Source organism: Cynocephalus volans, chromosome 5, assembly GCF_027409185.1.
Source record: "Cynocephalus volans isolate mCynVol1 chromosome 5, mCynVol1.pri, whole genome shotgun sequence".
Lineage (NCBI taxonomy): Eukaryota > Metazoa > Chordata > Mammalia > Dermoptera > Cynocephalidae > Cynocephalus > Cynocephalus volans.
Window position 1 is genome coordinate 47,545,717 of NC_084464.1, and position 27,822 is coordinate 47,573,538.

The 27,822-nt window shown below is 46.0% G+C and overlaps 1 protein-coding gene across 2 annotated transcripts in view; it reads left to right on the forward strand.

Annotated features, from left to right (window-relative positions):
* The window catches only part of PNPLA1 (patatin like phospholipase domain containing 1), a 44,524-nt gene extending 18,580 nt beyond the window's left edge, over positions 1-25,944 (forward strand). The window contains exons 2-8 of one of the 2 annotated variants that reach the window (XM_063098096.1): positions 2,490-2,722; positions 4,283-4,348; positions 5,345-5,554; positions 6,562-6,622; positions 21,598-22,213; positions 24,523-24,609; positions 25,815-25,944. In XM_063098096.1, coding sequence (XP_062954166.1) covers positions 2,490-2,722; positions 4,283-4,348; positions 5,345-5,554; positions 6,562-6,622; positions 21,598-22,213; positions 24,523-24,609; positions 25,815-25,944 — 1,403 coding nt within the window. Of the gene's footprint in view, positions 1-2,489; positions 2,723-4,282; positions 4,349-5,320; positions 5,555-6,561; positions 6,623-21,597; positions 22,214-24,522; positions 24,610-25,814 lie in introns of those variants that run through there. The other variant, XM_063098097.1, reaches the window with a different exon arrangement.
* The last annotated feature ends 1,878 nt before the right edge of the window (positions 25,945-27,822 follow it).

Below are 27,822 nucleotides of genomic sequence, written 5' to 3' on the forward strand. Positions count from 1 at the left end.
ATAAGCATTACAAGACTTTAAGTATGCATATATTTGACCTAGCATTCCCACATCTAGGAATTCATCCTAAGGAAATAATTAAGGACATGGGTGAAGAATTTAGCACGAGATTGTTCATTGTACCATTTTTAGGAAAGCAAGCAAACAAAAGAGAGACTAAATAGCCAACCCCTAGTGGGGAGCTAATGGATAAACAATGGTATAACCTTATAATAGCTTTCCACACTGCTTTTAAAATTAGGTTATCAATGGATATTTATTGACCTGGAAATACACTCACACTATATTAGGTGAAAAAAGCAAGTTAAAAAGTGTACATAGTATGACCCCATATAAGTAAGAATAAACATAAAATGTATAGTCTAGGAAGACATAGACCAAATGTTAATTTCTGGGTGGAAGGATTCCAAGACATTTTAATTTATTTTCTTTTTGCTTATCTGCATTTTTAAAAGTTATTTTTCCCACAATGAGCATGTGGGAGAGGTACTCAAAAAAGTTTATGGAAGGATTTGTATTATCTTTTAACTCTATTTTTCTACAAACTTTTTGAATAGAGGGAACAAATTGCCTTCCACCCATCCCAGCAGTGCCTCTTGCTGGGAGTCCAGGAGTGCAGGGCAAGGTGAATCAGATGCTCCTGGCTCCAAGGCATTGTGGGAAAACCATTGACCCTGTGGAGCATTGAGCTGCTCATTAAGCATTCCAAAAACAGCGTGTCCCACCCCGGTTTGACTCTGCATTCTGACTGATCTTACAGGCAAGACCTCAGTGACCCTGCACTATGGTATCTAAATGCTCAGTAGCATCGTAACCTGCTAGGGGGTTGGCTGAGGGAAAACACTATGTGTGTTCTCGTGTGGTAAAGCTAACCTCACTAGAACTGCAGGGCCTTCCCACCTCCCAGGAGCACCCTCCCCTGTAAGGGAGTGACAGCTAAGATGCTCTGTTGCTGAGGTCGGTCCCTACTACACATATGCAGGTGTAATTCTGAATGCTGGCAAGAAAAGGCTGTCACCATGGCAACCCAGGCTCACTCAGCCTCTTTATCCCTGGGATCAGTCCAACACCCAGGAAAGAAGGTGAGGGCTGGAGTCAGAAAAATCACTGCCTGGCTGTCTGAACTTGGGCAAGACACTTAGCTTTTCTCTGCCTCAGTTTCCATATCTGTAAAATGGTGCTGAAGCTTATCTTGCCTACCTCTAGGATTGGTGTTGAATAATCTGTGAACTGTAAAACATGAGGGGATTAGAACATCCCTACTTTTGGTTTGTCCCCAAATTGCCCCCAAATTGTGTGACTTTGGGCAAATCATTTAGCTTCTTTGGGTAGCAGCTCTATTTATATAAGAGAGTAAGGCACACTGTGATTAATTCTCAGATATATTGCAAGGCACCTTAGAAAATCCCAGAATCTCAAAGTTGGAAGAAATCTTAGTCCTTTTCACCCATGCTGGAAGCCTGTTAGTAAGCTCCCTGACAGAGGTACCTGTCCAGCCTCTGCTTGGTTACCTCCGTGACAGAGAGCTAACGACTGCACAACTTCCCAAGGATCCCTTGCTACATGACACTAGTTGTAAGAAAACTCTTCCGTATAGGGTGTTCTACAATTAAATATTTGTTTAAGAAATTTAGCAATCCTTTTCAGAGCTATTTCCACTCCTGATTTCCCAGAGGAAATCTCTGAGCCTCAGTTTCCTGATCAGTAAAGTGAAGATAGAAATACCGGCCTCACAGTACTGTTGTGAACATTGAGCACGATGGCACTTCTTACAAAGTGGACAACCCAATCCCTGGGGGGATTCCAGGAACTTGGGATGGGGGATCATGCCCTCCTCTGCCACCCCCTGAACAGCGCACCTGCCCGCTGAGCACTTGGCATGCATGAGCCCTTGTGTGCTCCACAGTTCGGGGCCTTCTACCTCTCAGGCCTATATCAGGGCCATGAAGGGAGACGATGCGATGGCTTCAAGACAGAGCTCACCTCCTCGCAGTTCACCTGCTTCAAGGCCAGCACACCCCGCCTCCCCTGCCAGACTCCATGGGCTCTGAGCACGTGTCCAAGGGTGTCATTTGGTAAAGATTTTCCCCTGCCTCACTGTTTCAATAGGAATCTCATATAGGACCCCAAAAGAATGGTCTAGCCGTGGACTTCCAGGCATGGTGACAGGAAGTTGGGGAAAACTATTTTGGGGTGGGAAAGTGTTCCTTTAGCCATCGATAGAAAAGTTTCTGTCATGTGGACACTCCTGGACAGGGGTCGGCCATCGCCTAGCTGTGCGTTCTCAAGCCAGTGACTTTGTTCCTCAGCGTCCTGCTTTCCTCATGTGCAAGAGAGCAGGCCTGGTCCCAAGGCCTTCCTGGGCTTCGGAATTCTAGGTTTTCGCATTTGTCAGATGCGGGATGAGATGGCGAGATCACTGCACACCTCTCTTGGCCACTGGCCCCTGGGTGCCACCAATCACCCCCTCTTGTCTGCTTCCTCCGCAGATGAGTACCTCAGAGTCCTCAATGTGGGTGTGGCTGAGGTGAAGAGATCCTTCCTGGGGCCCCTGGCCCCGTCCTGCAAGATGGTGCAGATGATGAGGCAGTTTCTGTACCAGGTCCTGCCCGAGGACTCCTACAAGGTCACCACGGGGAAGCTCCACGTGAGCCTCACCCGCCTCACGGATGGGGAGAGTGTTGTGGTTTCAGAGTTCACGTCCAAGGAAGAACTCATTGAGGCAAGGGGGCTGGGCTGGGGAGCGGGGAGGGCAGGCTGGCGTGGTGGGCTGGGGGCTGATCCCGCTCTCTCTTGACAGCCCTGGGGACAGGCCACCTGTCTGCCTCACTTCCTTCCTTCTATTTTCTGCTTCCTTAGTCCTTCCCTTCCTTCCTGCCCGGCTTCTCTCTGTGCCAGGTGCAGTGTTGGACAAGATGGACACAGGGATGCCTGAGGTGAATCGGGTTTGGTGGCCACCCTCAACCCTTCACCCAATGTCCCTGGAGTTCAGCCTCCTTTCACCTCTGTGCTAATCCTGGAGCTTCTCAGAGGCCCGGGTGAGGCCTGGGTGTGACCCACAGAGGTCCCATGGCTTCTTTAGAGCCTCCCAACCCAGTTTGCAGTGTGCTCCCTCTCAATAACTCCCAATTTGTGGGAATAGTCAGGGGAGAGGTCCCCAGGTTTCCTTCTGCTCCCTCACATTCAGTGGGCTTGATAAAGGATTGATCGATTACTAAATGGGTTATCACTCAGCGAAGTGCCTGCTAATCCTAACAGTGCACTGTTCTAAGCTCATGAATATAAACTTCAGTTATGAATTACTACTGCTGAAGAGTGCCGTGGATATGCCCAATTTCCTTTCAGGACAAGGGGATTAAGGTGCATAGGTCTCCATCCCAAATTTCCACTCTGCTCCCCTCCCCCAAACACAGGGCCTTTGCCACCCTATCCTCGCATCCCATACTGGCCTGGCCATGATCCTGGGGTGGGGAATGAATAGGTGGCAGGCACGGACACATCCTCCACCCACCCTGTGTCCCCCCAGGTTAGCACCCACCTCTTCAAGAGCTGCCCCCTCACACCCACCCCCCATTCTGACTTCATCTCCTACTGCTGCCTTTTCCTCCCCCTGCCTCCCGCTGCCTCCCACACCTGCACCACCACCTATCCCAGCCACACAAAAACCAGGCCTCTGGGCCTTTGCATCTGCTGTGCCTCTGCCTGGGATCCTTCCCTCCTCCCACCCGCTTCACAGGCTGGACCTAACTCCAGTCACTCCTGCCAGGGAACTTGCCATCATCACTTTCTGCCCTGCCCTGCCTTGCATCCCTACTTTGGGGCCACATTGCCCATGCTCACCTCCATCAAAGCACCTGTCACCTCACTGTACTGTCGCCTACTTGCTTACTCCCCATCTTCAGGCATCCCCAAGGGTGGGCATCTCACCCTCCTTTGATTCTAGGGCCTGGCCCAGGAGAGACACCTTAGTGGTTGTGGAATCCCATTAGATTCATGGAAATTTGGTGTCAGAAGGGACCCCGGAGATGTTGAGGCCACCCTCCCCCTTTAAAGCTGGGACGTTAGGCCCAGACTGACCGAGTAGGTTACCAAGGACCCAACTGGGGGGTCCTTGATTCTAGGGCCAGGCCAGGAATTGAGCTTGAGGCTCTGCTTCCCCAGGCAGTGCCTTCACCTTGGGCTTAAGGAAGTCCAGGCTGGTGGTGGGTGCCCGGGGCCTCCAAGAGACCCCTCCACACACAGCCCCCAGGCCTGTGGCATCTCAGCTCTGTTCCCTCCCCAGGCCCTGTACTGCAGCTGCTTCGTGCCTGTGTATTGTGGCCTCATCCCCCCAACCTACCGCGGCGAGGTGAGTGCTCCCACATGGTGAGGGGGCGAGCCTGGATCCAGGGGCACCTTGGGGTCCCTATGACCCACACCTGGGAGAGCAGAGGGTAGTCTCAGAATGCAGTGGGAGGACCTAGAGCTGGAAAGTCTCTCATGCTTTTCTACTCCGAATTCCCAGTGTAGGTGGATTTCTGGGGCTTTAAAATGAGCTTCCCCAGCTGGGTTGTGTTTCTTGCTGGACCCACCAACCCATTACTGAGCCCAGCAAATGAAGGCTCCACAGCTTGTTGGGACCTGAAACCTTGAATGATGGGCGTCTTCAAGGCCATCTAGGCCAGTGCCTCACAAACTTTCAAGTGCCCATGAACCACTCGGGAATCTCGTAAAATAATGCAAATTCTGATCCGGTAGGTCTGGGGCAAGGCCTGAGATTCTGCACCTCTCACCAGCTTCTGGTGATGCTGGTGCTGCTGGTCTATGGGCCACATTCTGAGTAGTGATGGTCTGACCCACGCCCCCTCCTCATTTTATATACAGAGAAAATAAGGTCCAGAGATTAGGACTCAAGTAATAGATGGAGCTTGCATTGCCTGTGAGCCTGGTAACTCGCAGGCACCCCCAAGAGTGAGAGCCTTCGTTCGCAGGCAAGGCAACAGAAGCCCAAGAAGGGAATGGGCTTGAGAGCGGCACAAGGTGAGGCTGTGGCAGGGAGCATGGTGTCTTGCTTTGTCCAGAGTATGGGTACCCCCTCCAGAGGCCTGAGAGCCCCAGTCTCAGCATCATAAGATGGCTGAGGGGGGATAGTGCAGGGACAGAGCTCTGGGCTGGAAGTCCAGAGGCCACCATGGGCTCACCAAGTGACCCTGGGCACACTGCTCACCACCAGAACCTTGGTCTCAAGTCTTGTCCCCAAGGGTCTCTGGCCCTGCTGTCCCATGGACCCATTTCCCTAATATGCTCCCTGAGTGGGGGTGGGACCCTGACCCCAGACGAGCACCACTCACTCTGCCCGCCACAGAGGTACATCGACGGGGCCTTCACGGGCATGCAACCCTGCTCCTTCTGGACAGACTCCATCACCATCTCCACCTTCAGCGGGCAGCAGGACATCTGTCCCCGGGACTGCCCCGCCATCTTCCATGACTTCCGCATGTTCAACTGCTCCTTCCAGTTCTCCCTGGAGAACATCACCAGGATGACCCACGCGCTGTTCCCCCCGGACCTGATGGTGAGAGGCAAGGGGAGGGGACAGGAGAGGGACACAGGGAATAGAGGCAGAATCGGGAGCCAGTGGGGCCCACTCTAGTTCCATCTGTGTCTCCTCCGCTCAAATAGTCTTCCTAGACCTCGCTGCTGACTAGTGATGTGACCGTGAATGAGTCCCCTAAGCTCTCCCAGCCTCAATGTTGTCCCCTGTAAACTGAGGTGATGTCAGACCGCTGGTAGGAATGTTGACTGAACGCTTCCACTGACACGTGTGCACCAAAGCAAGGTCAGCAGATGGTGCCCACGGGCCCAAGCTGCCTGTAGCCTGTTTGGGGGTAGCCTGTGAACCAAGGATGGGTTTTCCATATTTATTTATTTATTTATTTAAAAGATGACCGGTAAGGGGCTCTTAACCCTTGACTTGGTATCATCAGCACCACGCTCTCCCAAGTGAGTCAGGGGCTGGCCCTGTTTTCCATTTTTAAAGGGTTGCAAAAAGAAAGGAAGAAGAACATACAGCAGAGACTGTATGTGGCCATCAAAGCCCAAAATATTTGCTGCCTGGCCCTTCACAGAAAAGGCCTCATGGGCAATGTCTCCTGTAACCCTCGGCATCCTTTGCCGTAGACACTGTTGCTATCCCCATTTTACAGATGAAGAAATCGAAGCTGTCAGAGGTTACAGCTGATCAGGGGTAGCCCTGGAATTTGAACCCAGACTCCAAACTCTGCTCTTCATATGGCCCACATGCACCTTCTCTGGTCTCCTCCATAAACATGTCACCCTCTCCCACCCGGGGGAGGCTGTGATCAGCTGTGAATGGTGTAATACATTAACGCAGCACCCCTGCGACACATGATCAGAAACTGCTCCCAATTCTTCTCAGCAGACAGTGAGGGATGGGACACTGGATGGGTATGTTTTGAAAAGCCCACCAAAGTTCAGAACAATGAAAGCAGCTGCCCTGGGTGAGGTGACTGTAGGCCTCCCACTCGCCTCAGCCTTCATTATTTTCCTGGTGCCCCCCAGGCCCTGCACGATTACTACTACCGAGGGTACGACGACACAGTTCTGTACTTGAGGCGGCTCAGTAAGTACCCTGTGGGGCCCAGGGAAATGGGGGCTTGGAGGGTGGGGCAAGGACGGGAAGTAGAAGGGCTGAGTAGAGGGGCATTCCCCCCAAATTGGTGACCTGGAGATGCCCTTCACCCAGGAAATGGGGGTGGGGACCCAACAACCTGCATTGTCCACGACAGGTCACTGTGACCAGAAATTAGGATCTCGGTGGAAAAGGAGCTTGGGGTTAGCTAATGGGTCAGTGTCTAGGGCATTTGTACACATATATTTATGAATGTAAAAACTTATATTTAGGAAATGCATAGTTCAAATCTCCCTGGAGAATTCCATTTTCATGCCATTTCATTCTCTTCTATTTTATTCTCTTTCCATATGGAAAGAATAATTCTTTCCATAGAATTATTAATGTAGAACTACATGTGACTAGTTTATGTTTGTGTAAGACTTTGAGTGACATATCAATCAACAAATCAGAGAGAAGAGCTCCTGCCCTATGCTGGTTTGGAAAGGCGGTCCCTGCCCCTGTGTGTCTTCTGTGCAGTATCAGGGAAGCTTCCAGTGGCCTGTATGATGTGCTCTAACTCCATAAAGGCCTTGGCAAACATCTTTGTTAAAAGAAATGAAAAAAAGCTTCCCCATATTTAGAATTAATTCTTTAGAACATGTTTTTGGAAAAAGGGATTACTAGATCAAAGGGTGTTTAACTAACAATATATCAGAAGCTTCCTTCCAGGTTGCCACATGGTCTTTGTGACTGTCTTTTTTGGCAGCTGTATAATATCCCATCCCAGGTGCACAGAAAACTTTGCTTGATCATCCCTTTAAATGCCCCAGTGCTCACTACTATAAGTAATGCTGTGCGGAACTTTTTGTGTATATAGCTTTAAAAAATATTTTGAGGATGAGATTAAGGGGTTGAATGAGATTTTCTTCGTAAGATATGTTCAATCTTCTCCTTCTCCTCCTTCTTCTAAATTGCTTTCTGCCTTCCCAAGCTCCCCTTGTCCTGTCTCTGTCTTTTTACTTTTTTCTGGGCCCTGGGGGAGGGGGGACAGAAGAGCAGGACAGAGAGAACGTGGGCTCTGGAGACAAGTAGCCCTGCACCCCCAGCCCCCCCCACAAGCTGTGTGACCTTGGTTTTCTAATCTATAAAAAAGGGTTTAGATCTTGGTTCCTGACACCTACAGACTACGTGATCTTGAGCCAGCAATTAATCGCCTGGGGCATCAATTTCCTCATCTGTAAGGGAGCTAACCATGGAGCACACCTCAGAGTTTAATTCTAAGGATTAAAAGAGCAAAGCCATACAAAGCCCTTAGCATAATGCTCAGATAAATGGTAGCTGTATTGAGAATATCAGAGTGTCCCAGCCACGGCCAATCCAGCCCACCACCCCCTCTGACCTTGGAGACAGGCCCCTCCTCTCATCTGTCTGCAGGACAGACTCCTCCTAACCCTGACTGTCCTCTAAAAATTCCCCCATGCTCCACATTTACACAAGTGACAGCTGTGAAAACTGAGCCCCAGGTGTCCAAAAGGCAGATGACCTGAGGGGTATTGGTAGTGGGTGGTAATGGGCCTCACCTGCAGAGCCTTGAGAATAGGAGGTGCCGGCTAGGGCCTGAGGTCCTTTCAGCCACCAGCTGGGCAGCCCCTCCACTCTTTCCTCAGTGGTGGTGTGTGTTGGTGACTTGGGAATTGGAAGATCTCCTGATCTTGATCCAAGTCCTGATTCGGGACTGGGATCTTGGAGCAGACTCCAGTTCCCAGCCCCAGGAGACCCCTCCACACCTGTGGTTACAGCCTGGCTACCTGGCTACCTCCACACCTGTCCCACCTGTTTCTCCCCTAGAATTTTGTCCTCTCTCCTCCTCTCTGGGCAAGTCCTGGAGAGAGTTCCAAAGTGGACATCAGGCCTCACTAGTCCCCCTCTGTCTCAGTATCCCTTCTTCCACCTTCTGGGAGGAATCCTGGGCCCTGTCACCCTTCCCTCACCTTCTACCCTTAGCTGGTGTGGACATTTTCACAGGTGTGATTGGCAGTTTTAAGCCAAAGGATGAAAACTAGTGGTGGCATTTCAGGAATCTACCAAAAAAATTGAGGCAGAATATGGAGGATGGCAGGTTTTCCCAGTGGCTCTGGAATCATTCCAAGTAAGGACAGAAACAATTCAGAAGGAAGAAAATGTCTCCTGCTGGCTACCAGCTTTTACTTCCTCTTCCAATTTGCCAGTGTATGCCTGACCATCTCAGTGCAGGTTTCACCTCCACCATCTAAATCCTCTCGGATTTGTTTTTTTTATACTTTCTCCCTGCGCCAGATGTGAACAGGAACCACTGACACATCCTGAGAAATTGCAGTTGGTGCCCAGAGCCACTATCTTAATCCCACCTGCCATCTGGGAGAAGAAAATGGGAGCCCTTCCACCCCAGCCTCCACCTGATTGCTTTCTGAGTGGGGGTCATCTCTGGCAGGAAGTGACACCCCAAAGGTGCCACCCTCAACTCCCATCCTCACATCCTTTCTCCTGCCTCCCAAGGGCTCACATCCACCTAATCATTCCTGCTGCCAAGCAAGCCACTCTCCGTGCCCTTGGCTTCCCCTGGCAGCAGCCTCTGCCAGAGGGAAGGGCACTGCTTGCCGGTGTGCTTGACAATCCGCATTCCCCACACAGCCGTGTGAGTGTGGGCGGTGAGGGGAGGTGGAGCTCAGAGGATGCCATGTCTCAGATATCCATCCCGCATCCAGGCATGCCCGGCCAGACCTTCCTTCCCTCCCTTCCTCCTCCTTTCCTTCCTCTCCTTCTTCTCACAATTTGATTGGTTTCCTTTCTGTCTCACACACACACACACGCACGCACGCGCACGCGCACGCACACACACACACACACACACACACACCTGTGAAGCCATCACCACAAGCAAGACAGTGAATAATCCATCATCCCCAAAGTTTCCTCCTGCCCTACAGATACGATGTTGACGTGGGTGGCGGGGGAGAGGGAGGGAGGAAAAGGAGGAATTGGTAAAGGGACACAAAAATCAAATTCAAAAAAGAAAAACAAACAAAAAAAGTTTCCTCCTGCCCTTTTGTAATCCCTCCCACCTTCCCTCACCCTGTCCCCTTTCCCAAGCAGCCCCTGATCTGCTTTCTGTCTTCATAGATTAATTTGCACTTTCTAGAGTTTTTGATAAATAGAAGCTTATGCTATGAACTCTTTTTTTATCTGGATTCTTTCAACTCTGCATGATTATTCTGAGATTCATCCATGTTATTGCCTATATACATAGTTCATTCCTTTTTACATTCCATTCCATTGTATGAATATACCACAAATCATTTATCTACTCACCTGTTGAAGGGCATGTGGTTGTTGCCACATTTGGGTGTTAGGAATAAAGCAATAATGGCCACTGATGCATAAGTCTTCATATGAACAGAGGCTTTCATTTCTCCTGAGTAAATGCCTAGGAGTGGAATGACTGGATGGTATGGTATGTGTATGTTTAACATACACACATACATAAATATTTTAATTGTGGTAAAAAACATGTAACAAAAAATTTACCTTCTTAACCATTTATCAGTGTATAGTTCAGTAGCGTTAACTATATTCACATTCTTGTGCAACAGATCTCTAGGACTTTTTCATCTCGAAAATCGAAACTCTACACACATTGATCATGAACTCCCCCTCTCCTCCTCCTCCAGCCCCTGGCAACCCCCATTCTACTTTCTGTTTCTCTGAGTTTGACCACTTAAGATACCTCATATAAGTGGAATCGAGCGGTATTTGTCCTTTTGCGACTGGCTTATTTCACTCAGCATAATATCTTCAAGGTTCAGCCATGTTGTAGCATGTGACAGGATTTCCTTCCTTTTTAAGGCTGATTAATGTCCCAATCTATGTACCTACCACATTTTCTTTAGCCATTTAACAGTTGAAGGACACTTGGGTTCCTTCCACCTTTTGGCTATTGCTAATAATGTGGCAATGAACATGGGGGTGTAAATATCTCTTTTATAATCCTGTTTTCAATTCTTTCGGATCTATAACCAGAATGTATGTTGGACTTTTTAAAGAAACTGGCAAATTGTTTTTCAAAGTGGTTGTATCATTTCACATTCCTACCAGAAGTGTATGAGAGTTCCAGTTTCTCCAAATTCTCACCAACACTTGCTATGGTCAGTCTTTTTAATTTAAGCCATTCTAATAGGTGTGTTGGAATATCTTATTGTGGCTATAATTTGCATTTCCCTAATGACTAATGATGTTGAACATCTTTTCATCTGCTTATTTGCCATCCATATATCTTCTTTAGTGAAGTGTCTGTTCAACTCGTTTGCCCATTTACCCCTTAGACCTTTAATAAGCTTTGTTTTTTAGAATAGTTTTAGATTTACAGAAAAATTGTGAAAATAGTACAGGCGGTTTCCATGTACAACATGCCCAGTTTTCCCTGTCATTAACATCTCACATTTGTTAGAAGTGAAAGTATGGTACATATATAATATGGTACATTTGTTACAATGAATGAACTGATATTGATACATTATTATTACCAAAGGCCAAAGTTTATTCAGATTTCCTTAGTTTTCCCCTAATGTCCTTTTTCTGTTCTGATCCCATCCGGGACACCACATTACATTTAGTCGTCAGGCCTCCTTAGGCTCCTCTTGTCTGTGACAGTTTCTCAGACTTTTCTTGTTTTTGATGACCTTGACAGATTTGAGTACTGGTCAGGTATTTTGTAGAATATCCCTCAATTGGGGGTTGTCTGGGGTTATTGGTTTGGGAGGAAGACCGCAGAGGCCATTCTCACCACGTCATATCAAGGGTACGTGCCATCAACATGAATTGTGCCTGCTGGTGTTGACATCACTCGGCTGAGGCAGTGTTTGCCAGGTTTCTCCACTGTAAACTTACCCTTTCTCCCCCTTTCCGCACTGTGCTCTTTGGAAGGAAGTCACTACGTGCAGCCACACTCAAGGGGTGGGGAGCTGGGCCCCACTTCCTTAAGGGCCAAGTATCTACCTACACTATTTGGAATTTTTCTGCATGGGAGCACTCTCTCTTCTCCCTGATTTATTTTCTTATTCAATCATTTGCTGTTATCAGTATGAACTCATGGGTAGGTTTTTTTATTATTTATTTTTATTTTTCCTTTTTTTGTTGTTGTTTTTATTTTTTTCTTTTTTCTTTTTTTTCTCTTTTATTTGCTCTTTTGTTCATGTGGACATTTTATACTTTGGATTATTATTTGATACAACTTTATTTATTTTGTCCCTCAAACTGCTCCAGCTTTGGCCATCGGGGGCTCTTTCGGTTGTTTCTTTTACCTATTTTAAAAATTGAATTGTTTGTTTTCTTATTTAAGAACTTTTATATAGTTTAGATAAATGCCCTTTATCAGAAATACGATTTGCAAGTATTTTCTCCCAGCCTGACCTGTCTTTTCTTTTCTTTTAATCTGTCTTTTAAATTCCTTAGCAGTATCTTACAAAGAAAAGTTTTTAATTTTGATGTAATCATATTATTAATTTTTTTCCTTTATGGATCATGTTTTTGGTGTCTTACCTAAGAAATCCTTACCTTACTCAAAGTCACAGAGATTTTTCCTCCTATGTGTTCTTCTAGAAGTTTTATAGTTTTTTGGTTTTTCATTTGTCTATGATCTATTTTGAGTTAATTTTTGGATATGGTGCAAGGTATAAATTGAAGAGGGTTTGGGGTTTGCTTTTTGTTGTTATTTACTTGTGGCCATCCAATTGTCCCAGAATTGTTTCTTGAAAATCCTGTCCTCTCTCCACTGAGATGGCTTTGCACGTTTGACTAAAATCAGTTGTCCGTGTATGTCATGGGTCTATTTCCAGATTCTTGTTTTGTGCCTTAATAGATTTCTCTACCTTTATGCCAATACCATACTGTCTTGATCACTGTAGCTTTCTAATAAACGTTGAAACCAGGTAGTGTTAGTACTCCAGCTTTGTTCTTTTTCAGAGTTTTTTGGCTAGTCTAGGTCCTTTGTGTTTCCACATGAATTTTAGAATTAGCTTGTCCATTTCTACATACAAAGCAATCACACTATATTTCTCTTAACCTGCTAATTCCCAGCAGAAGACCTTGCCTCCTACTTCACAGGGAAAACCAAAGCCATCAGAGGGAAGTTCTCTCAGCTTTGTGCACCAAATATACATTATGCATTAAAATTATACATTAAAGGAAGCATCCCTCTTCCTGCCTAAAGCCCACCCCTCCACCTGTGATTCAGGTATTTCTCCATCTCAGGGCCTTCCAATTAGCCATTATTCCCTTTCTCTCCTATGTATCCAACCTCCCTCTCTCAACGGGATGCTTACCAGCAACTTTTATACCTGCCCAAGTCTTGTCTGTTTTAGAAAACCAGCCCCGGTTCCCCTCTCACCCTCTCCACACTCAGTCCTGCTCCTTCTGCTTCTCCCTCCACACATGCCCCCCATGTGATCTCATCCACAGACACCACTCTGGCGTCACTTACCATCCATACTTGTGCTCCCACGTGTGCATCTCTAGCCCTGATTACTTTTCTGAGATCTACACCCATATACCCAACCGCCCACTTGTCCTCTGTCCTTGGATATCTCACAGGCCCCTAAACTCAACATGTCCCAGAAGAAACTAATAATCTGTGCTCTCCCAGCTCCTCCCCAGTCCCACTCCCCTTCCACAGTCGCCCTTTCAACAGATGACACTAGCATCCATCCATGTGCCTCCCTGCTCACCCCCACTCAATCCATCATCAATGCTCATTTATTTTACCTCCTAAACAGAATCTATTACTTCTTTCTACACCCTTCCAGGTGCAAGCCCCAGACACCTCTTGCAGCCCCTCAACAGGTTTGCCTGGATCGCTGTTGCCTTTTCAATGAGTCTCTATGGCTGCAGTGATTGTGTTAAAACCAGAGTCAGGTCATTACCTCCCTTGCCTATAAGTCATGCCGTGAAAATGGATACCATGAAAACCAAGGATCCTCACTGCTACTGACAGACACAGGGATCAGAACCCTTGATCTTGGTGTTATGAGCACCACACTCTAACCAAGTGAGCTAACCAACCAGCCCCCCCAAAAGTTTGGAAATAGTTTTTACCCTTACTACATTCTGTTTCACACACACGATTAGAAACACTGAGAAGACTGGGTCTGTTTTATGGGCTCAGTTCTGAGAGCTCAGGCTTGGATGCAGAGAGAAAAAACTCTGGTTTGTGGTCTGGCCCCTGTGGCCTCCTCATCCCCTCCCCCACCACCCCTCAACCCCTCCTGCAGCCACACTGACCTTGCAGGCCCTCAGTCTTATAGCCTCATGTTTGCTGTTTCCTCTGCAGAAATACTCCTCCCACTCCACCCTGACCATCCTGGGCCACTCACCCTTCAGATCTCAGCTCAATGTCACTCCCTTAGGGATGTTTTCCTCTCTCCTAGCACCATGGGCCTCTCTCCTAGCACTTGTCTCATGTATTAGTCCATTTATGTTGCTTATAACAAAGTACATGGAACTGGGTGATTTAGAAAGAAAATGAAATTTATTGCTTACAGTTTCTGAGGCTGGGAAGTCCAAAGTCCATCTGGTGGTGGTGACAGTGACCCAGGGGTCTCACATTGTAAGATGGTGGAAGAAGAGAGAACAGAGAGAGAGAGAGCAAGAGAGACATACTCTCTTCTTTTATTTTATTTATTTATTTATTATTATTATTTTTTTTTTTATTTTATTTTTTAAATTTTATTATGTCGATATACATTGTAGCTGATTATTGCTCCCCATCACCAAAACCTCCCTCCCTTCTCCCTCCCCCCTCCCCCCCAACAATGTCCTTTCTGTTTGCTTGTCGTATCAACTTCAAATAATTGTGGTTGTTATATCTTCTCCCCCCCCCCCCCGGTTTGTGTGTGTGTGTGTGTATGTGTGTGTGTGAATTTATATATTAATTTTTAGCTCCCTCCAATAAGTGAGAACATGTGGTATTTCTCTTTCTGTGCCTGACTTGTTTCACTTAATATAATTCTCTCAAGGTCCATCCATGTTGTTGCAAATGGCAGTATTTCATTCGTTTTTATAGCTGAGTAGTATTCCATTGTGTAGATGTACCACATTTTCCGTATCCACTCATCTGATGATGGGCATTTGGGCTGGTTCCAACTCTTGGCTATTGTAAAGAGTGCTGCGATGAACATTGGGGAACAGGTATACCTTCGACTTGATGATTTCCATTCCTCTGGGTATATTCCCAACAGTGGGATGGCTGGGTCGTATGGTAGATCTATTTGCAATTGTTTAAGGAACCTCCATACCATTTTCCATAGAGGCTGCACCATTTTGCAGTCCCACCAACAATGTATGAGAGTTCCTTTTTCTCCGCAGCCTCGCCAGCATTTATCGTTCAGAGTCTTTTGGATTTTAGCCATCCTAACTGGGGTTAGATGGTATCTCAATGTGGTTTTGATTTGCATTTCCCGGATGCTGAGTGATGTTGAGCATTTTTTCATATGTCTGTTGGCCATTTGTATATCTTCCTTAGAGAAATGCCTACTTAGCTCTTTTGCCCATTTTTTAATTGGGTTGCTTGTTTTCTTCTTGTAAAGTTGTTTGAGTTCCTTATATATTCTGGATATTAATCCTTTGTCAGATGTATATTTTGCAAATATTTTCTCCCACTCTGTTGGTTGTCTTTTAACTCTTTTAATTGTTTCTTTTGCTGTGCAGAAGCTTTTTAGTTTGATATAATCCCATTTGTTTATTTTTCCTTTGGTTGCCCATGCTTTTGGGGTCGTATTCATGAAGTCTGTGCCCAGTCCTATTTCCTGAAGTGTTTCCCCTATGTTTTCTTTAAGAAGTTTTATTGTCTCAGGGTGTATATTTAAATCCTTAATCCATTTTGAGTTGATTTTAGTATACGGTGAGAGGTATGGATCTAGTTTCATTCTCCTGCATATCGATATCCAGTTATCCCAGCACCACTTGCTGAAGAGGCAGTCCCTTCCCCAGTGAATAGGCTTGGTGCCTTTGTCAAAGATCAGATGGCAGTAAGTGTGTGGGTTGATTTCTGGATTCTCTATTCTATTCCATTGGTCAGTGTGTCTGTTTTTATGCCAGTACCATACTGTTTTGGTTATTATAGCTTTGTAGTATAGCTTAAAGTCAGGTAGTGTTATGCCTCCAGCTTTATTTTTTTTGCTGAGCATTGCTTTGGCTATTCGTGGTCTTTTATTGTTCCATATAAATGTCTGAATAGTTTTTTCCATTTCTGAGAAAAATGTCTTTGGAATTTTGATGGGGATTGCATTGAATTTGTATATCACTTTGGGTAGTATGGACATTTTGACTATGTTGATTCTTCCAATCCAAGAGCATGGAATATCTTTCCATCTTCTTGTATCCTCTCTAATTTCTCTCAGCAGTGGTTTGTAGTTCTCATTATAGAGATTTTTCACCTCCTTGGTTAACTCAATTCCTAAGTATTTTATTTTTTTGGTGGCTATTGTAAATGGGCAGGCTTTCTTGATTTCTCCTTCTGCATGTTCACTATTGGAGAAAAGAAATGATACTGATTTCTGTGTGTTGATTTTGTATCCTGCTACTGTGCTGAAATCATTTATCAATTCCAACAGTTTTTTTGTAGAGGTTTTAGGCTGTTCGATATATAGGATCATGTCATCTGCAAACAGGGACAGTTTGACTTCATCTTTTCCAATCTGGATGCCCTTTATTTCCTTCTCTTCTCTGATTGCTCTGGCTAGTACTTCCAACACTATGTTGAATAGGAGTGGTGAGAGTGGGCATCCTTGTCTAGTGCCTGTTCTTAAAGGAAAAGCTTTCAGCTTTTCCCCATTCAGGATGATATTGGCTGTGGGTTTGGCATATATGGCTTTAATTATGTTGAGATACTTTCCCTCTATACCTAACTTATAGAGGGTCTTTGTCATGAATGAGTGCTGAACTTTATCAAATGCTTTTTCAGCATCTATAGAGATGAACATATGGTCCTTGTGTTTGAGTTTATTAATATGGTGTATCACATTTATTGATTTGCGTATGTTGAACCAACCTTGCATCCCTGGGATGAATCCCACTTGATCGTGATGAATAATTTTTCGTATGTGTTGCTGTATTCTGTTTGCTAGTATTTTAGTGAGGATTTTTGCATCTATATTCATCAAGGATATCGGCCTGTAGTTTTCTTTTTTGGTTATATCTTTACCTGGTTTTGGTATCAGGATGATGTTTGCTTCATAGAATGAGTTTGGGAGATTTGCGTCCGTTTCAATCTTTTGGAATAGTTTGTAAAGAATCGGTGTCAATTCCTCTTTGAATGTTTGGTAAAATTCTGCTGTGAATCCATCTGGTCCTGGGCTTTTCTTTGTTGGGAGCCTTCTGATAACAGCTTCAATCTCCTTTATTGTTATTGGTCTGTTCAAATTTTCTACATCTTCACGGTTCAGTTTTGGGAGCTTGTGTGTGTCTAGAAATTTATCCATTTCCTCCAGATTTTCAAATTTGTTGGCGTATAGTTGTTTATAGTAGTCTCGAATGATTCCTTGTATTTCAGATGAATCAGTTGTAATATCGCCTTTTTCATTTCTAATTTTTGTTATTTGAGTCTTCTCTCTTCTTTTTTTTGTTAGCCATGCTAATGGTTTGTCAATTTTATTTATCTTTTCAAAAAACCAACTTTTTGATTCGTTGATCTTTTGAATTGTTTTTTGGTTTTCAATTTCATTCAGTTCTGCTCTGATCTTAATGATTTCTTTCCGTCTGCTAACTTTAGGATTGGATTGTTCTTGTTTTTCTAGTTCTTTAAGGTGAAGTGTTAGGTTGTTCACTTGCCATCTTTCCATTCTTCTGAAGTGAGCATTTAATGCAATAAATTTTCCCCTCAATACTGCTTTTGCAGTATCCCACAGGTTTTGGTATGATGTATCATTGTTTTCATTAGTTTCAATAAACTTTTTGATTTCCTGCTTGATTTCTTCTTGGACCCATATGTCATTAAGTAGAATGCTGTTTAATTTCCATGTGTTTGTATAGTTTCCAGAGTTTTGTTTGTTATTAATTTCTAGTTTTAATCCATTGTGGTCTGAGAAGATACATGGGATAATTCCAATTTTTTTGAATTTATTGAGACTTGATTTGTGACCTAATATGTGATCTATCCTGGAGAATGATCCATGTGCTGATGAGAAGAATGAATATTCTGAGGTTGTTGGGTGGAATGTTCTGTACATATCTGCCAATTCCAATTGGTCTAGAGTCTTGTTTAGATCTTGTGTTTCTCTACTGATTCTTTGCCTAGATGATCTGTCTAATATTGACAGTGGGGTGTTCAGGTCCCCTGCTATTATGGTATTAGTGTCTATTTCCTTCTTTAGGTCTAATAGAGTTTGTTTTATAAATCTGGCTGCTCCAACATTGGGTGCGTACATATTTATGATTGTTATGTCTTCTTGATGGATCAGTCCTTTTATCATTAAGTAGTGTCCCTCATTGTCTCTTTTTATGGTTTTTAGTTTAAAGTCTATTTTGTCAGATATAAGAATAGCCACTCCAGCTCGTTTTTCTTTTCTGTTTGCATGGTAAATCTTTTTCCATCCTTTCACTCTTAGTCTGTGTGAATCTTTATGGGTGAGGTGGGTCTCTTGTAGGCAGCATATAGTTGGGTCCTGCTTTTTGATCCAGTCAGCCAGTCTGTGTCTTTTAATTGGGGAATTTAAGCCTTTAACATTAAGAGTTGTTATTGAAAGGTGTTGATTTATTCCTAGCATTTTATTGGTTGTTTGGTTGTCTTAGGTGTCTTTTGTTCCTTGCTTTCTGATTTACTGTTTGGTTTCTTTGTTTGTTGGTTCCTTAGGTTGTAGATAGTGTTTTTGTTAGCTTGTTTTCTCTTCATGAATGCCATTTTTATTGTACTAGCGGGTTTAGATTTTTCTTAGGTTTTTATGGCAGTGGTAGTTATTTTTCAGGAACCAAACCCAGTACTCCCTTGAGGATTTCTTGTAAGGGTGGTCTTGTGGTAGTGAACTCCCGCAGTTTTTGTTTGTCTGAGAAATATACTATTTGCCCCTCATTTCGGAAGGATAGCCTTGCAGGGTAGAGTATTCTTGGCTGGCAATCTTTGTCTTTTAGTATTTTGAAAATATCATCCCATTCCTTTCTAGCTTTTAGGGTTTGTGATGAAAAGTCTGATGTTAACCTGATTGGGGCTCCCTTATAGGTGATTTGACGCTTCTCTCTTGCAGCTTTTAAGATTCTCTCTTTGTCTCTGAGTTTTGCCAATTTGACTATGACATGTCTTGGAGAAGGCCTTTTTGGGTTGAATACGTTTGGAGATCGTTGAGCTTCCTGGATCTGAAGATCTGTGATTTTTCCTATACCTGGGAAGTTTTCTGCCACTATTTTGTTGAATATGTTTTCAATGGAATCTCCATTTTCCTCCCCTTCTGGAATACCCATGACTCGGATATTTGAATGCTTGAGGTTGTCTGATATCTCTCTCAGATTTTCTTCCATGTCCTTGATTCTTTTTTCTTTCTTTTTGTCTGCTTGTGTTATTTCAAACAGCCCATCTTCAAGTTCAGAGGTTCTCTCTTCAACTTCGACAAGCCTGCTGGTTTAACTCTCCGTTGTGTTTTTTATTTCGCTGAATAACTTCTTCAGTTCAGCAAGTTCTGCTACATTTTTTTTCAGGACATTGATTTCCTTGTATATTTCCTCTTTCAGATCCTGTATACTTTTCCTCATTTCATCATGATGTCTAGCTGAGTTTTCTTGTATCTCATTCAGTTTCCTTAGAATTATCACTCGAAATTCCTTGTCAGTTATTTCAAGGGCTTCTTGTTCTATAGGATCTAGAGTATGAGATTTATTAACTTTTGGTGGTGTACTTTCTTGATTTTTTGTATTTCTGGTGTCTTTTTTTTGGTGTTTATTCATTGTGGCAGGGGGTTTCACAGTCCACCCGTTTGAGACTAATGACTAACTAGGATGTTGCTGTGGTTGCCAATTTGGTATGGCTCCCGCCGTGACTGCTCAGTTGGCCTCTAGTGTCTTGTGTGTGTGGTTGCCTCGGGTCTTGGGCTTCTCCAGGGATCCACCTTTCTGGTCAGCTTGTACTCTGCTGGGCTGGTGGATCACGTACCACAGGGTGTGTGATCTCTGTTGAGCTTTCACTTTCTGTACAGGACTTCTCCCTGTTCCATGTGCTCTGGCCCAGGCTGTTAGATCGTGCAGTGGCGACCCCACCGGGTGTGTGGTTTCTGTCGAGTCTCCGCCTCCCTGGCCGCACGTCTCCCCCCTCTGTGCACACTGTGCTGGGCTGGGGTGTGTCTCCTGCACCCCTCGTCTATCAGCTGGGCCTTCAAGACCCTGCTCAGCACCGCCTCGCCCAGGAAGTCTACCAGGTTTCTGCTAGGCACAGACTACCGGTCTCTCTGGGTGCCTTTGTAGCACTGTGTAGATCTTTCTCGGGTCTTGTTCACCTTTGTATCCCCCCGGTATAAACCGAGTCTAGTGCCCGCCTGCAGCCTGCTCTCCGGCAGGTTCAAGCGGACCTGGGAACTCTCCTGCCACACTATTCCCAACCAGAAATTCGTTAGGCTTTTTTCCAAACTGGTGGTCGCAGAGATGGTATCTGCCTCCCAGTAACAGGAAGTTTACCGGGGCGGAGTCCAGGGTGTGGTGGAGTGACAGTCGGCCCGCCCGTACTTCCTAGCCCTCCCAACACTGGTCCGGACGCCCCACACCCCCAGCCCCGCCAGAGAACCGCGGAGGGAGTGGGAGAGGAGGCCGGCCCGCAGGGTCCGGAAAGCCCCGCGCCAGGCCAAGCAAATGGGCTCAGTGATGGCCGAGCAGGGCGGAGCTGCCCGCACCTGGGAAAATGGAGGCAGCACCGGGGCAGTGAGTGGCCTGGTGGTGCAGGCGGGAGCCGCGTGGGCATCCACCCCCCGAACAGAGCTGTGCCAGGGATCACTCACAGTGCTGTGCCAGGTCGGGCGCTCGCTCTGTCTCTGGTTTGTTGCCTTCCGTGTTCTCGGCGCTGCCGCCTCGGGCTGTTCAGTCGCAGCGCCGCTCGGGCGCTCCCAGGAATCTTCTTTAATGCCGGCCTGAAACCTCGAATCCTGAATAGGGCAGCTGGCCGCCTTCAGTGCGGCCCCAGCCTCCGGGATCCTGGCTACATCCACAGCAGCCCTGGCGCCGTGTTCCCTGTTTCAAGACTCGCTTTTGCAGCTAAGAATCAGTTCTTTTCCTGCTCCACACTTCAAAGCTGTTGCCTGTAAATGAGGCAGCCTCTCCTGCCGGGGGTAAAGTGGCGTTGAGCCCCCACAACCGGCCAGCAGCAGCGGTCCTCCCTTAAGAGATGGCCAGAGGAAGGTCCACAAGTTTCCCGACTGCCTGAGGCCCAGTGGCCACCTTTTCCACCTCAGCTACTCCGCGCCAGCCGCCGCAGCCGCCGCCATCTTGAAACCCCCTGCATACTCTCTTCTTTTAAAGCCCTCAGAACCACACCCCTGACCACCATTATTAATCCATTCACTACTACAGGGTCCTATAACCCAATCACCTCTTCAAGGCTCCACCTTTTATTACCATAATAGGATTTCCCACCCTCTTAACAGTCACAGTGGGGGCTAAGTTTCTAACACATAAAACTTGGGGGACACCATTCAAGTTTCAGTGAGTTTTGGGGGGACATAATTCAATCCACTACACCTCAGCTAAAACCTTAGATCATTCGGGTGGGCAGTGTCTGCCTATTCTGCACCAGACTGTATGCTCCAAGAGGCCCGGAACTGTCATGTTTGTTCTTGCTCCCTGTAAATTCTAGTAAGTAAAGAAAGGCCATCAAAAAGCACAATCTTATTTATGAAAATGACTTGGGAAACCATTTTTTTGTGGACACTATGCTCATGCAGAGTTTAGTAACATCACCTCTGACCCCATGCTGCTGTTCTTCCTAGATGCTGCTTACCTTAATTCTCCCTCCAAGAGAGTGATCTTCCCCCGGGTGGAAGTGTACTGCCAGATAGAAGTCGCCCTCAGCAATGAGTGCCCTGAATGCAGTCCACCAAGCTCCCGATCAGAGCAGGCCTGTCTGGAAGAACCCACACAGCTTCACACACAGTGGGCCCCTGAAGGGGATGGACTTGATGGCCATGGTCCACCTGTGTCCCCTCCTGAACAGACACCTGACTCCACATGTGAGTCACCTGTTTCTCCACCTGTCTGTTCATTAGAGCAGTCACCTGCATCGCCACTGGCCCCATCACCACCACATTCTCTGACTGACTTGCCACCTGTGTCACCTACATCACTCTCAGCTGTGCACTTACCACCCAGCTCAACATCTAGCTCACCACTGCCCACCACACCATCTGGTCTGTCACCTGTGTCGCCTCAGCAGCAGGTACAACCACCTGGATCACCACCCAGATCCCCGCCCTCCCAGGCATCCACATCACCCAGCCCATCCCTGGGACCTTCAGCTGTGGGGGCACCTCAAATATCGCCCCAAGGTTCTCCTTTGGCATCACCAGCACAGCCACCTGCAGAGGACCTGCACCCAGAACAGCCTCAAGGTATGGACCCTTCTGCCTTCTCCTGGCTTTCTCACATGTGCAGCCCCTGCAAGTGTGTAACACCACCGTGGCTGATAACCACTGCCGTAGAGGGTCGGGCTGGTGAAGTTAGCATCCTCTGTAGCGGCTCTGCCTGTTATGAGGACAAACCACCACAGGGGGCAGTGTGATCGACAGTTCATTCCTTGGGTGCTATGATTCTCGTGCTCCCCCAGCAGCAGCAACGGTGTCACCTGGGAGCTTGTTAGATATGGCACGTCTCAGGCCTTAGCACAGGCCCACTAAATCATGAACTCTGGGGCTGGGGCCCAGCTGTCTTTTTTACAAGCCCCCCCCGATGATTCCTTTCCCCCCTCACACTTGAGAACCACTGTTGCAGTAGATTTTTACTGTGAAAACCACCGTGTGGGGCAGTGCCACCAAGAGTGGTCCGCAGACCAACCCAGCCCCCGAACTGTTTGTTAGTTCACGACGAGGTGAGTGCAGAGACTGAGGGTAAGGTTTAGAAACGCTTATAGCAATAACATACTGCCATGACATTCGAGAGCCTGACCGTTTTTCCACTAATTTGTTTGAAATGTATTTCACAAAAGTGCTAGTCCATTACGGATTGTAAATAAAAATTTTTAAAAGCTGGTTCTTCACTACAGATAGTTTGAGAAGCACCACTATAGGGGCCACAAAGAGGAAGCATTCTTGATCCTTACTCTCAGTAAATCTCTCCAGCAGAGGAGACGGCGTGGATACTGACCTCAAAAATACCAGTACTAAGTACTACATAACTAACAAAAACAGAGTGTGGGAGGGCATTCGTGGAGAATAAGGTCACTTCTCTCTGGTGGAACAGGAAAGCCTTCTTGGGAGTAACAAGTGGCCTAAAGTGGGCAGAATTTTGACAATAGTGGTTGTGGGATCGGATGGGATGAAGTAGAAAGAGCATTTAGGACTTCGTTTATTCAAGAGGCTCAGGTGCAGAGCAGGACACTCAGGATGGCACAGCCAGGATGAAGGGGATCTGTGTGCCACCACTGTGGGGGACCCCGATGATGGGCTGAAGCCAGGTTGCAGAGTCCTCACGGTCCATTCAGCCAAACTTCCGTATTGTTAGGGTAAACACACAATAGCAAGATTTCCTTCTTTGGGGGGTCTGCCCCAAGTCAGAGGTGACCTCTTTCTCTGGAATAGGCTTTTAATCACAATGAGACGAAAACATCAGGGCACTAAGAGTCAGGAAATTGGTCAAAGTGTTATACATGCTGTCTTATTTCCTGTTAAATGCAATGTGTTTGTTTTATATTATTCACACCTGTGCATGAAGGTGGACGTCTTCAGGAGCCTGAGCAATCTCAGGCCCTGGGTTGGCATTCTTCACTCATACTGGGGGTGGACAGAGGGTACGTATAGCCCAGTGGTTTTCAACTGGGAGTGATTTTACCCCCAAGAGACATTTAGCAATGTTTGTAGACATTTTCGGTTGTCACCTAGTGGGTGAAGCCCAGGGATGCTGCTAAATATCCTACAAAGCACAGGACAGCCCCCACAACAAAGAATTATCTAACCCTTAAGGCCAATAGTACTGAGGTTGGGAAACCCTGTTACGGCCTACAGCCGAGCCTCAACAGTGACACCCTAAGCCATCCATGACAGCGAGGCAGATCAGAGCTTCCCCAGGTTTAGAGCTATCAGTCATTCAGTGATGGCCATGGTGGTACTGGGGGACTGGAGAATTGCAAAAAGCCCAGGAAAATCCATAAACAAAGAGACAAGCCTCACTGCAAGTAGATTTGGAAGATCTAGGATGTCCAACAGGTCCCTAACAAAAGAACTTCAGGTCGGGGAATCTAAGTATATTTTATATTACTTTTACTTACATATATTACATTATTATGTATTTTCTTCTTATATTGTGTATCCTCTTACTCTTTGAAAACATGCAAATAGATTACTTAGGAACAATGATCCTAAAACTATTAATATTCTCTATTCCAAGACAAAAGAAAAAAGCATTACATGACGCCTGTGATGGCAAGTTCAGACCCCTCCAGGGGATTTTCCTGAAAATTCCCCCTAACGTGCTGCTTTCTGTGAGAGAATTGTTTCTAATATGTCAAGCCTTCCACAGATGCTGTGGCTCTGGGTCTCAATCAAGTCCAACAACATGATTCTGGTCCTAAATATGAGAATTTGAGAACAAGAGAGTTCTTTACTGCTGTTGAACATCTTCACTTGCTTACCATTGTTATTCCAAAATGACTGGGTATATGGTCCTTCCCCCACCTCTCTCACGTATCCTCTGTTTCTACTTTTGGCTGTAGCTCCCTTCGCCTCTTCAAATCCAAAAAGCACCGCTCCTCCGGTTAATGTGAAGGAAGCCATCAGCAAGTCTCACGTAACGTAAGTTTCTCCTTCACTGGGAACGTGTTCTTTCCCTTGCTCGGGGGAAGGGAGCCCAGCTAAGGGATGTTTTCCATCTCGTTAGCTGCCCTAGGAACACTGGGATTCTTTTCTAGATTGTGTGATTACAGTCCACCCCTTTACATCTCATGACACCTCCCCACCCCCACCTTTTTCAGTGAGGGTGTATGTGGGAATGAGCCTGTTGTGTTGACAATGTCATTCTCTTCAATTCTCTCCTGTGCTTGCTGGCAGTGCACCTTCTCTGAGTGCAGTGAGAGAATGTGCACCTCCCCGCCCAGCCTGCTCCCCTTGTATTTTACTCTCTGGTGATGCTGCAGTACAAGAGGGCTAACAGGCATCCTACATCCTAGCCTCCTGCATGGTATGAATTAAGGGACTCTATCAAAATATCCAAGTTACTTTCTACTTGCATGATAAAGACCTAATATTTCTGTGTTAAAGATTGTCCTGGAACATCTTTTTATAATGCAATCAATTGTCTGGGTTATGTAACATATACTCCAAAATTATCTTTGCAGTAATTATGAGAGGGCCTGGGGATCGGTATTTTCTTAAACTTCCCAGGGAACTGTATTACAAAGATTCCCTTGATGGCTGGATGCTGGTTGGGTTATCCAGTGGAAGGAACGAGCAGGAGATCAGAGGGCAGTGAAGGGTGTTTCTCCTTGCACCCCCAACCTCCACCCTCATCCCTCTCTGCCTTGGGACAGCTCTAGCAGTGGCTGGGCTTTTCCAAGGCCACCGGGGCAGGTATTGGGAAAGCAGAGCCTGAGGCATTTTTAATTTTGCTGTTTGTACTATATATCATATCAGACTTGTCAAAATTCACCTGCTTCCTACATTAAGTATAATTTTAACTATAAAGCTTTTTGAAAGCGTTTGTATAAATTTAATAGTTTTGAGCTTAGGCATGGGTTATGCATTTTGTTTACATGGTTTAAACTTTTTTGCATTTACATATAACTGTATAAAAGCTTGAGTTTCAGTTGACTGGTTGGCATAATGTTACTTATATAAATATTGATTGGTTACAAAAAGAAGTTGTCTGGGGAACTCTGATGCTCAGCCAGGGTTGGGAACCACAGCACTGGTGTGTGCACCTGCAGAGCTGGAGCCAGCCCTGATACTGGAGGACACAGAACAGGTCATTAACAAACCACCTCCTTCATCTCTTTGCCCAGGGAGAGGCCTACTGAAGACTCAAACTGTGTGAATAAGGTATTCAAGAAGAACAAACAAAAGACGAGTGGCACCAGAAAAGCCTTCTCAAGACATTTGCGATCCAAAAAACCAAGCAGCAAAGTGCAGTGAGCATGACTAATGTTTCTTAAATCCTACAGGGAGGAGCAGCTTTGGGAACAGTCTGTGGGGATATTCCAAGGAAAGAGGGGGAATCAGTAAGGAGGGGATTGGGAGCTTGGGCTTTGGAGTCAGACACACATGACATAAAATCTCTGTTCTGCTACAATCTCACCCAGTGATCATGGTTAGGACACTTTGTCTCTCTGAGCCTCCATTTCCTGATCTGTAAAATAGGAATGGTAGTAACTCATAAGGTTGTAAGAGTTTAATGTGACCAACCATGTGAATTGCTTCATAGAGTGCAGGATGTGTGATAGCACTCAATAATCAGAAGGTATAATAATGGTTACATGGCTCCCAGAGGTTCACTAGCTACTTTTCAGCATCTGAATAGACTCCACTTGAAACCAAACTAGACACGCGGGAGCCTACATGACCCTCAACATATACAACCCCAAACCGCTGCCAACGTACAGCTAAGAGTTCTAATCAACATAGGCCTACTTCTTACAGATTTCTGACTATGTCCTCATTGATTTAATTAGTCAACTTTTACTGAGCATCTACTAAGTGCCAAGCACTCTCCTGGGCTCTGGTGATATCAAAGATGAATTAAATTCAATCCCCAACTTTCAACAGTTTACTCCAAATTGAACTTTAGACCAAAGACAAAAATAAAACCTACTAATTTGCTGAACTTTTAACACCATTTAAACCAATTTTTAATTTTTTTTACCGAACCATAACATTTTTATTAAAGGCACACGTGTATATACATAAACACTCACAAATTCAAAATGCCAGCCTCAAACACAAACCAAGCTGAGTGTTATCTACAATTTTTTTCACTGGATTATCAAAGTATTCTCTGAATGGAAAAGATGCATACTGCTATTTAATTTGCTTCAAGCCTTTATTGGTCAGAAAAATCCCTAAATCATTCTAAGCAACATCCTTCCTGGTTGCTCCTGTCCCAAGTGGGGGTCCCTGGGTAGGCACCGGGATTTATTAGATAGACGAGGGTCAGAGACTCACCTTGGTGGCCAAAAGCCCACTTCAGAGCCTGGGCAAGTGAGTGGTTGGTGGGTGGTAAGAAGCAGTGTGGTGGGGAGGAGATTCTCAGAGCTGTTGCAGGAAGTGGGGCAATCCCATGCGTCCCTTTCTGGACTAAAGGATGGGCAGGAAGGGTGCAGGACCCAGCTGGCAGTTGGAAGTCCCTGGAGCCATGAGATCAGTGCAGCCTGGGATTATTCTTATTCTGTTCCTTGGTCTCCCGCCCCAAGACTTGCCTTTCCTTCGAGTGTCCATCTCTCTGTCTCTAGGAGCTCAGGGTCACATTCATCCATGGGAACTCAGGCAGGTCTGCCGTGGGTGTGCGGAGCCTCCCTGGGGCTGGGAGTGTCATCTGGGGGGTGCCTTGATGCTAGGACCAGTTCTCTTGCTACTACAGCAGAGCAGTGGGAACTGTGTGAATCAGCCAGAGCCACCTTGGTCGACGAACCTTCTAGGAATGAAGGTGCTTTATAAAGAAGCAGGCTGTGATAAAAAACAAACAGTCATCAACCGTGGGAACACTGTTGCCAGTGGGCCACACATTCTGCACTAGGCAGGTGGTTGTTTGCTGTGTTCCTTTACAGAACAGATGATGGAGCTGCCTGGAGGCAACTAGCAATTGATGATCTTAAGCAATTCCAGGCAAATTCACTGCTTTGAGCTTAAAAGGCCAGGGTAAGGGGTGGAAAAGACAAGCTTAAAACTGTTAGGAAGAGGGAAGGGGGAGGGATCCAGGAAGAGGAGAAGTCTGCTCATTTCCTCCCAGACTGCAATCACAAGACACACTGTCACAACTGTGCAAACTCCTGGTCCCCAGCTGATATCCCTGCCAAC